We start from the raw sequence: 11,292 nt of genomic DNA, 5'->3' as shown, positions 1-11,292 counted from the left end.
TCAGCAGGAGATGGAGTTGGAGCATGTTCACAAAGACAAGTAGAGACTGTAATTTCAACACGGAGGATCGAGCCAATTTGAAGCTGATCAAGACATGCGGTTCCCAGGCTGTTCCAAAACATCAGTCATGTGACCGCTGCACCAATGTTTTGTTCTACTGCTCCTACTATAGGTTGCTGTTCAGGAATCTGTCAGCAGGCTGTGCATAACCAGTGCTGTGAAACATTTCAGAACACTGGTTGTTTCCAACGTATCAAAACTGTTTTGAAGATTGGACACTGCCATCTCTAATGACAAGTGGAGCAGGACCAGTGTTGGGCCACTAACTCCCAAGTCTTTGATTACTGTCCCTGTCATATGATGACCACCTTCTGTGTGTGTATTAGTGACGTTACAGTCAGACCCATGCAGAGCTGTAGTACTCACAGGAAACGGCTCAGCACCCTCCTGGATAACAAAGCCTTCAATCAGATGGGTGAGGATGTGGGACTTGACTAGGGCCTGGGCTGGTTTGCTCTCTCCATTGTGCTGGCTGCTGTTAGTGTTCCCATTCCCAGAGGTCATGACTGGAGCACAGGCCGCCCCTCACCTGTCAACACAAGCAGCATGGCAAACTCAACAAGCGCTGGCCACGTGGACCTGGAACAGCAGCTGTTCAAATACACAAAGAACACCATGCTCAAGTCACTTGAATGTGGCAGTTTAATGCTACAAAACGTTTCAGGTAAAGCACACACAGTAGTACTACCACCTGGTAGTACATATGACACACGTCCACTAAAGCAGCACTGCATTTTCCTAGTTTTCTAGTTGTATACAGGGGATTCAAGTCCATGAGGAGGCTTAATGAGTGTAAGGAGTGGCTCCTATTGTGTCAAAATCAGTTTTTAGACAGATTTTACTATTTATCTTTTTCGTTACTTTAAGCAAGACAACGTTGAGTTGCCAGATTCCGGGATTCACTCTCTCCAGGCAGGACAGTCGTTTCCTCTAGGCGATATTTTTGTCTTGTGTATATATTTATGGACTTGTGTGTACAATGCTGTTGAAACCCCATCCAGCTCATATTAAGCTTTGATTTTTAAAGTAGAAACGACTGATTCATTATGACTGTTAGCTAAACAACCTATTATCAAGTCTGCTGTCTTTAAAGAATCAGTAACTTGTAGATAGTTAACTAAAAGTAAGCCTGCCCCGGTCTCCCTGTGTTCCTTTAAACTGTACAAATATTATTTTATTCTAAATGAGGTTATCGACACCAAATCCATTCAGTCCCTTAAACTTAGGCTAACGGTATCAAATCAATCCCCCCCAGCGCTCAACACAGATTTACTCGCTGTATATGTGAATGGAGTAAACTATACAGAATTAAAGACCTCGTCTTTCTGTCACTTTTTAAATAAAGACAAACTTCTAAAGTAGTTAGCTTACTTTAACGGTCCGAAACCACCTCTGAGCCAGTGAGCAAACAGGCGCCCCGCTCGGTAACAATGGTAGAGCGAAGAAAAGCTCTTTGTTCAAAGGCCACAAACAACGCGTTCATTTACGGACGGTCCCTCCGCCGAACGGCGAGGACAAACATTACACCGACGGTTATTTACCGAACCGAACGGGCCACACCGTCACATGAGGGCACGGAAAGTTAGCAACTTCTTCATATCCTCATTATGTTTGTCGTTACTCGAGCTGCAGACGTTACAAATCCCTCGGTGTTTGTTTGTGTGCGTGCGTACGTAACAAGCAAAACACAAAGAGGACTTCCGGTCAGATCCTTCAAAATTAAAGCCAATCTTTAATACACAGGTTATATTTCAGTGTTTTTATTCAGTCATATTTTAGTTGTCATCGCCTCTTTTCTATTTTATCTACTTTTAAATGGTTTATGCGGATAGGCCTAAATAAAGTAATTACCTATCTATCTATCTATCTATCTATCTATTTATCTATCTAGTTATCTTTCATGTCTTCACTGAACACACCCATTAATCATTCAGAGCACTGCTGGAAAATGGAATCAGAATCAGAATCAGCTTCACTGGACAGGTGTGTTGGACACACAAGGAATTTGTCTCTGGTACAGTGGCTCTCAATGTGTACGTACATATGTTCAATGTTCTTCTGTAAAGCAACAAGTAGACAAGTAAAGTTGATTCTGATTTTCTTCTGGGTTGGTTTCTGACTGGGACACTCCAAACAGTAGATTTTCTTGTTTTGAAGCCATTCTATAATAGACTTACTTTATTCTTTAGGGTCACCGCACTGCTGCTTCACCCAGCTTCTACTGAGCTTCAGCTGATGGACAACCATCCTGACATTATCCTGTAGGATTCCTTCATAAACCTTTATTTCCCCTCCACCATGGCAAGCTGTCCAGGCCCAGAAACATTTGTGTGCGTGGTCTTGTGCTTGCTACAAAATGAGGACCAAAAGGTTTTGTTTTTGCTACAGAGTGATGGCATTTTTGGAAAGTGAGGATGTTGTAGCTGGCCTTCACTTTGACACACCTTTTTGAAGGTTAAGACTTGGTTCAGGTTAGAATTAGGTTTAGGGTTAAGGGGCTAGAGAATGCATTATGCTAATGAATGTCCTCACAAAGCTAGGAGTTCTAGTTTATATAGGTGTGTACTAATTTATTGTAGCTTTAAACTGACCCATTAAATATTGTGAAGTCTAGTCTAATTATTCTAGTGGTGAATAACAACTTCCTTCACTTAAATGATAACATTTCGTTTGACATAATGCTGCATGAACCCATAATTATATGGAACAAATGGTCCGACAACATCATTGTACATTTTCCCACAATGATAGGATGATTTATTCTCCCCAACATAATTTCAGTTTTACATGATTCACACCACTCGAGTACAATTCAATCCAATTATGAGTTCAATAAATTAACTTCTTTCTTCATTAAGGCACACTCAGTAGTTCACGAGACATAAAAGAACTTGAATAAAAGCCACAAAGTGAAAAGGAAAAAATGTTATGAATCAGAAGTAACATGTAAATCACACCCTGACATGACAGTAATATTTGCGAAAGAAGTGTATCTATCACATTATTTGTGCCTAATTTGCACATTATATTTGATATACAATAAGTAGTTACAGCCTGGTGACAAATCAAAGGAAAAACCTGAATAAATGAGGGAACATCTGCTGACAGAACAGTGTTCGTTCCTCCAGGAGAGTTCAGAATTAAGTGAGACAATTATGTTGGATTGTCCTGTACTTTGTCATCTGTCTGCAAATTACATAATCAAATTAACTTGATCTTTCCAAATTAAAATGTATTTTTCCCCAACAGCCAATATGAATATGGATGCATGGTTTCCATTTATAATTAGTTATATTATTATAAATGTAGATGAGTTCAGGTTGACAGTGGACAAAGTGATCAGTGTAGCAGAAGCATTTTATGAAGCATAGACAGTTGTGTTTTAAAGGTGCACTGGGTTCCCACAGTATTAGAGCTAGCTGCTTCTGAGTGAAGCGGGGAAAGGCAGTGAAAAGTCCCAGTCAGAGCTTCAACTTCTAGAGCTGATCCATCCTACTGTGCAGTTAGAAACTGAGTTGAACTGTGGGTAATGTAGGCAAGGAAGAAGATTGTGACAAGAATGTGAGGAACAAAAAAAGATCATCTCTGGTTCTGCTGCGTTTTCAAACCGTCTAATGTGAGTATGATGATTTTATTCACTCTTTCTGTATTTTGGATAGAAAAGCCAAGATGTCACACATTTTAAGACAAAACAGAAGCAGGCTACTGCTCGTTAGCTCAAAGCTAAAGACACTGGGAGAGTGTAATTTTAAAACGCGTGTGCAAGGCGTCACAAAAACAGAGCTGTAGCATTTGAATAACATTTAATTTCTAAAGTGAAGTAATTTCTCACACCGGTCAACACGTGCTTATCAGTAGCAGGCTTGACTACTGTAATGCTCTCCTTTTTGGCCGACCAGAGAATATAATCGCACATTATCAGTTACAAATAATCCAAATTAAGACACACACAAGTGCAGCCTGGGATCAGGAGGAGGCTCATATTACACCTGCCTGTACACTGCAGGCCTGCTTTTGTGTCAACAGTAGTTTCTAAGGCACTACATGGTCTTGTACCAGACTATCAGAAATGCTTTCTACTTTCCAGAGCATTTGAGAGAAGCAGAAAATGTTATTTTCAAAATACAGATGTGTTGAGCCTGGCTTTATGTGGTGTCGTATGACTTCTATCATTTTCTGATAATCTTGTGAACTGAGAACAGCTGAAAGTGTTTAAAAAAAAAACTCCAAAACCTGCCCCTTTAACTTCATTTTTGACTATTTTAAAGTATCTTTATTTTAACCCAGTTATTTCACATCAATTTCATTTTATTTTCTTTCATGTGCATCAAATTGTCATCACCGTTTCATCTTATAACGATCATGTCAGAGTCATCTGTGAAGCACTTCCATGACCCTGTACCACATGTTTTATTCCAATAGCTTGATTGATTAATTACAGGAGCGCAGTGCTAAATCGGTGTTGTGTCTCAATTTCACTGGCTTTAGGAGAAAAGTTGCTCCAAAGCTTCAAAATGTAGCTAATACTGCCCCATGTTGTACCTATCTTGACATTCAAATGACTCAAAGTGCTTTTCCAAAATTAATTTGCAAAAATGATTATAATCCATGTGAATATTTGCTGTTTCGATATTAAACGGGACACCTTTGGCTTTGGGACTGCTGCTTATTAAAGTGACTTTAGCCTACAAGCTACTACAGCTTCTCATCAGTAGCTCTGTCCTTCCTGCTAAAAGCAGTCATGAAGTTGTCAAAGCTGTGACACAGAGATTCCAGAGGAAACAGATGCATGAGCTGACTTCAAATTCAGCACCAGCACACCCATGTCAAGTCTCTCGCATGCTGCCAAAGCTCAAGCACAACCACTGCTATATGATGAACATGTGCACTGTAGTGTTCAAGCAGAGGTCTAGCCGTCGCAGCAGGCATCCTCACTTTTGTTGGCAACCTGCTGGTGAAGTCAGATGGGAAGATTATAACAGACAATTGGCTGCGAAAGTAACACTACACAACCCATCCACACAGCCTCCCAGGAGAAGGGGGGGAAAAAACAGACAAGCTGAGGAGCAGAGATGGCAGCAGGGTGTGAGAGGTCAGCACTAAAGAGCCAGAGCCAAAGCACAGGTTTGTTCTTAATTTAATTGAGAGATTCAATAAAAAACAATCATCAAAAGGCAGGAAGGAAAAGCAGAAAAAGACTCCTGGCCAAGTGAGTGAACAGTCCAGGCTGATCAGAGACACATTTAGCCTGCAGCAGCAGCAGCACTGTCTCCACGTGCCCAGCAGGTCTCTTTCAGAAGGACATCTGTAAACAAGCAGCCACTTTACATGACAACAGACGTCATAAACTTCTAGGACCACCATCCTACACTGAGCTCTGATTTAGGTTTCTTTCAGTTAAAGGAACAGTAGCCTCGTAGCTCTGGACTCATCAGGAAACATGAGCAGTCAGACAGGCTGGAAACAAGCAACAAATGATCCTCTGTCAGAGATCAGACGGAAAACGAGTTGCACAGGAAAACTGTGTGCACACAATTACAGCAGAGTTTGGGTGAAATTAGTGCTTTAGTCTTTTCCTCATTTAGGTTTGGCTAAAGTGAAGGTTTGTTTACATCCTGTCTGATCAGCTGAGCTGTGAGCACAATGTTGTAATAAAGAATATCTTTAAAGGATCACACCAATGTTATGTTTACTACAAATCATGGTCCTGTGAATTTACTACAAACCAACATGAGCAGCTAGAGCCTTTGAGATTTAAGGTGTCTGAGTTTTTCTGGCCACTGACGGAGCCAATGCTTCTTTTTTTCCCCCGTTACAATAAAAAAATAAAAATAAAAATAAAAAATAGCTCACAAAAAATGTTTTAGATCATCACAGTGAGCATTAGAGCCAATCTTATTTCTGTCCAAGTTAACGCGCCCTCTGGAAGTTTATTATAAGCAAACAAAAGGCTTTACAGATATGCTGAACCCATTTCCCTCCTTATCACACATATTAGTAGTCAAAAACTCCACAGGCTACCTGAAACGTTCTAAGTGCAGGCCCCGACTGAAGAGTCCAACACCTTACAAAACAATGCCAATGTGCCTTTTACAAAAATAAAAGCAGACAAGACTTCCTCTGTAATGGATGGAGAATTCGAGCCCGACTTGTACACTGTGATGAAATGAACGAAATCTAACGATGTCCTTGGAAAAAAATAAACACATTTGAAATCTAAAAAGCTTTTGTAGCTTGGAAAATATCCCAATAAAAGTGTATGTGATTTATTATCAATGAAAAACTTCTGGTATGGATGCAAAGTCACAACAGTGTGAATGTTGTCACGAAGTCACAAGAAGCAAACCAGAGAAACAATAAGTGAAAGAAAGCATTTGGAAGAAGACCATATCTCTTGTGCTTGTTTATCTCCCACTGAGCTCATCGAATGTTTTACACTCTGCAGTGAACAGCAAGTGCAGTCAAACAGGTGGTGTGCCAAAATGATGCTGCAGACCAAATGGTTAACTAGAACTTCAGGGTTTCTGATCTCAAATAAGGGCCACTACTCTACTGGTGCTCTCGACTGAGAGCAGGTTTGTCAAGAGCTGCACCAAAAACAACATTATCCACGCCTTCAACACGGAACAAGAGCTGTGGAATCCTCTTTGTGAGAGGGGGAAGGAGAGGTGTGGAAGGCTGTTGTGCCAACTGACTCCAAACACGTGAGATGGGAAAATAAAGTTCACTCACAGAGGGTGTAAGACAAAGAAACCAACCCAAAGAGAGAGCGCTGACAGAGAGAAAGGAAAACACCACCACAGACACACGAGCTGAAAAAAAACAAACTAAAAAACAAAAACAGTGCAGAGCAGATCAGCTGGCAGTATTCTGTTTCTGTTGCCAGCTAACAGTACCATTGTTTATACCTTGCTCCTGAAGAGGGGCTTAGCGCCGGGTCCACAGTACTCGTTGTATGAACAAGAAGAGGAAGGGCAGGCCTGGGTACCTGTTGGCCATGTGCTCCTCATGGGCCAGGATGGCCTTAAGGTGCAGGGTGTGGCGGAGGTCCTGCAGGTGGTGCAGGTCTGTGGAGATGTAGAGCAGTGGGGTGATGGGCTGGGTTACCATCACAGGGAAGGTGTGACCTTTGACCTCAGATGTGAGCTCCACGGGCTCGTTGAGGCAGCCAGCCTCACAGGCGTACAGCTTCACTGGCTTCTCCTGCTGCTTCACCGACACGTGAAGGAAAGGCTTCCCATCCATATCCAGCAGCACCGCCAGGTTAATGAGGTCCTGGTTATAGTGGATCCCTCTCAAGGCGTAGCTGTTGTGCAGGACATCTGGATCAGCCTGAAACTGAAGGTGGTTCTCTGTGAACTGAAGGCCGCCAAAGCTGAGCACCATGCCCTGCATGGCTCCATGGGCTCCTGCCGCCACCAGCACCTTGCAGCCTCTCTTCTGCAGAGTCAGAGTCCACAGCGTGACCAGCTGCAGGATCTGCGCAGCACTGCTCACTCGCTCAGGCCAAAGGTTCTCTGCATGCATGGTGGCGTGACCGCTGAAGCAGTGGTCGGCATAGTTGAGGCTAGACTCAAGACGTGCGCGCTCCTCGCTGTTCAGCCTTTGGTCCAGCAGGGGAGCTGTGGACGAGGAGAGGATGTAGTAGAGGGTGGTGTTCACAGTGCGGCTGGATGGTGTGTGGGAGTCTGTGATCCTCCTCATTTCAACACCTGCATGAACAAATTAAGATTATGAATACTTTTAACAACAAAGTTAGTGTGATAAAAGTACTACAGTGGCTTCAGAAAGTATTCAGATCCCTTCACTTTGTGCACGCTGTGGTACATTTGAACAGACAGAGCTGCCATTTTGCCCATCGATCTACACTCAGCACCATTAAAGACAAAGTGAAGAGGCAGTCACACAAATACAACAGTCAAGACTGAAACCAGCTTTAAATGACTGACGCATCTTTAAATACAAGAACTAACAGAAACACCTGTAAAATTAGAAACTGCTTTTTACATCAGTCACATCTGTAAACAAATACCTGGCGGATAGTTTCAGTTATGAAAAGACCACCCGTCACTTATGCATGTTGTGTGACTTTACGCTTCGACAAATGTGTTTCACACGAGTCAGTTCTGGTCTTCTGTTTGATCTAAATCTGAATGAAAACATACAGACCATTTTAAAGCAGTATTTAAATGTTTCCAATTTTCGATTCTTTAAATTTTTACTGTGACAACAGCATTTAACAACTTCAGCTTTTTGTAAAGAAAATGTGAGCTAACAACTGTGTGATGAGCCCGTTGGCCTGTGGAAAAGCAGATGGCAGTTCCTAGATGAGAACAAGTCCACACAGCAAGGTATCGAGATGCCACAGAGACACTGGTGCAACAATCAAACCATACACCAACCTCTGAACAGGATGTGCTGTGGTTACAACTAAACCTCGCCTCCTGACAGAACACATGAGCAGGCCTGGTCTATCATAAAATCACTTCTATAGCTGGCAGGTGTGTTTCCAACATGTGCACTGATTCGACATGTCACTGCTTTTAGAACCAATCAATCAATCAGGACCAAAGTTCAGCCAATGTGAAATGTTAACACATTTTAACGGTGCACACAACAGTGTACTGGTATGTCAGTGTACTGGTATGTCTTTAAAGCATGCTGTACATTTTTTATATGAATGTTTTCCCACACATTTAAGGGAAGTTTACATCGTCTGAAAATCATCTACCTGCTTCAGTATATATTGGTGAGGTAGGGTGTTGAGGCTGTGTAGTAAATAAATACACTAAACTCTATTAAAACCTTTAAAGCTCACCTGAAATGAAGAGGTCCACCCAGGCTTGCTGGTGATGCATTACCAGCTCATCCACATTGACACTCAGCAGCTCCCCCAGCTCCTTTTTGGCTCCTTCTCTGAGGGAGATTAACGTCTCCTCCACCCTGGAGGACTCAATGGGCTCTGAGGTCCACACCACTGACAGGATGTTCTCTGTGTGCTCTGATTTAGGGGACACCTGGATCCTGCTGTTCAGCTTCTTGGTGACGACCACCACCGGTACCATCCGGTTGTTATTCACAGGAACTTTTCCGGAGGAGAGCACTATCTCTCTGTCGTCCAGACTCTCCACGCTGCTGGAGAACTTGCTGCTGAATGCGGGACTGTCGGAGGACACGTCCAAGGAGACGGCCCTGTCAGACGGGTTGTTGATGTGGACTCGCTGGAGATAGACGTTAGGTCTGCTTCTGTGCGCGATGAACTCCTCTCGGATGGTGAGACAGTCTCGGGCTGACTGCACAGCGGCTGTTGAGGCACAGCGGACAGACAGCACGGCTCCCTTCCGGAACCACAGCATGCTGGCCTGAGCCTCGATCCGCTTCCCCTCGAGATGGATGCCGACTCTCGGTGAGTATTCAGTCTGGTGGACCGGAGCCGAGCCGGGCTGTGTAGACGACGCTACCCACAGTTTATTGGAGTCAATGTCAATCAGAATATGGCCGTTACCTGACACAAAAGGTGTGTCTAGTTGTTCCTGAGGTGCGCTGTATATACCCTCTCCCCGTTCTACGAGAGACTTCCATCTGTGGATTTCAGCCAGTAGGCACTGCCCAGCCGCCCCACCGGGCAGGCCCGCGCCGCTGAAGAACCTCAATCGGAGCTCTGACCCCAGGTACCAGTAGAAGATGAGGAAGAGCAGCAGACCTATGAGGAGTCTTCTCGCCCAGCTGCTTGATAACAAGCCCGGAATTCCCTTTAGTCTCTGCTGTAGCCACATTGCGTGCTTAAATAATGAAAGCCCCGCTACCAGTCAGCATCCAGGGTTGAACATAACAAATGTTAGTGTTTCACCTCGAATTCGGCACGCACTCAGAGCATGTTCCCTAGGTCGAGAGTTGACAAACTGGCTTTGCTAGCTTCCGGCTAAGTTAGCTTAGCTAGGTATCTAACGCTGAGAACGAAAACTGTAGTTGGTTTTTCTTGCATCGTTGTTATTTCCTTATCCATCAATAAGTGTATACGACAGTCATCAAGGTATCGTATCTCACGTCATTTCGATGTCGTTTGCATCCGTATTTAAAGAAAATCGCCCGCCTTTACAGATTACTCTGCAGCCAGCGCATTTAGCTACTTGACACCATTGACTGTATGCTTGACATTTGTTTGTCACAACTGTCGTAAAGGAAATCGGCACAGCTGTGACCGGAAATGTCGCAAAACACATTTAATATTAAAACATAAGATGCACGTAAAGGAGAATCTAAAACACAAAAAGAGTTTGCTATATTAAGAGGAATAATGTGTCAGTTAATCAAGTTTAAATACTTTAATTTGGGGTATTGTATTCATTAATATAAATTATATAATTGGAAGTGAAAAAGGTCATTTCATTTTAAAACCTGCCCGCATTTCAACATCTCTTTTATTAGTAAGCAAAAGTTTTCACATATGATTATTTCTCTGTGTTAAAACATGTTTATATATATTCAAAGTCATTGTTTAGCATTAAAATAAATACCGCACTAAGACATTCTCCAGAAGAAACCAGTCATTTAATTCTCTGAAATATATTCCTAATTTAGGCTGTAGTATTTATTATACCATGTCTTAGTGCTACCAAATAATATAATAATTCATTGCTCATCTTAAACAAATGTTTCCTTATTTAAACTTTTTTTTGTAAGGGACCATTAACATATTAATTATAAATGTTGCCATTTGATGTATTGTATCAGATTTAGATTAAATCTAATTTTCATCAGCAATAACATAACATTTTATTGTCATATGAGAGTAGCTAAAACTTATCTTGGACACAATGACATCCTCATCATGTGTACTGTAGTACTGCATACTGTAGCCTACTTCAGAGTGAATCTCTTGGCAGAATCCATCTATCCAACCATTTTCCAAACCGCTTAGTCCCAAATGGGGTCACGGGGGGTTGGAGCCAATCCCAGCCAGCTGCGGGCGAGATGCGGGGTACACCCTGGACAGGTCGGCAGTCCATTGCAGGGCTAACACACAGACAAACAACCCTTGGTAAAATCATTTATGTTTATATTATTAGACATTGCCAAAAGCAAGTCTGTATTACAACTACGTAAAATAGAGAAACCGCTCCAGATGTTCCTTAGGTCCCGATAGCGCCAGGTTTACTGCATGTCAAGTGATAATTTGACTCACTGCACATCTCATTACAAAGTTGGTTTGGAGTTTGCACCACTAAGTGC

General features: G+C 42.6%; 2 protein-coding genes across 3 annotated transcripts in view; both read right to left on the bottom strand.

Annotated features, from left to right (window-relative positions):
• phc2a (polyhomeotic homolog 2a (Drosophila)) overlaps positions 1–1,761 on the bottom strand; it is a 7,364-nt gene extending 5,603 nt beyond the window's left edge. Inside the window, exons 1-2 of one of the 2 annotated variants that reach the window (XM_020585291.1) lie at positions 1,432–1,761; positions 427–651 (exon numbers count right to left, since the gene is read on the bottom strand). In XM_020585291.1, coding sequence (XP_020440947.1) covers positions 427–564 — 138 coding nt within the window. In that variant the 5' untranslated portion in view covers positions 565–651; positions 1,432–1,761. The remainder of the gene's footprint in view (positions 1–426; positions 652–1,431) is intronic. The other variant, XM_020585292.1, reaches the window with a different exon arrangement.
• Positions 1,762–2,803: 1,042 nt separating this feature from the next.
• kiaa2013 (KIAA2013 ortholog) lies at positions 2,804–10,258 on the bottom strand. The gene is made up of 2 exons (XM_020585287.1): positions 8,879–10,258; positions 2,804–7,772 (listed from the first exon to the last, which is right to left on the bottom strand). The coding sequence occupies exons 1-2, from the start codon at positions 9,834–9,836 to the stop codon at positions 6,988–6,990; spliced, it is 1,743 nt and encodes a 580-aa protein (XP_020440943.1). The 5' UTR covers positions 9,837–10,258; the 3' UTR covers positions 2,804–6,987.
• Between the last annotated feature and the right edge of the window lie 1,034 nt (positions 10,259–11,292).

This window comes from Monopterus albus, unplaced genomic scaffold, assembly GCF_001952655.1.
Source record: "Monopterus albus unplaced genomic scaffold, M_albus_1.0 scaffold361.1, whole genome shotgun sequence".
NCBI lineage: Eukaryota > Metazoa > Chordata > Actinopteri > Synbranchiformes > Synbranchidae > Monopterus > Monopterus albus.
This window is presented reverse-complemented; position numbering and strand designations above follow the sequence as displayed.

Bases quoted from the DNA above. Each gene is read 5' to 3' on its own strand.
- kiaa2013 (XM_020585287.1), bottom strand. From the start codon at position 9,836: ATGTGGCTACAGCAGAGACTAAAGGGAATTCCGGGCTTGTTATCAAGC. The intron at 7,773-8,878 runs GTGAGCTTTAAA...TTGTTCATGCAG, and splicing joins GGTGGACCTCTTCATTTCAG to GTGTTGAAATGAGGAGGATC.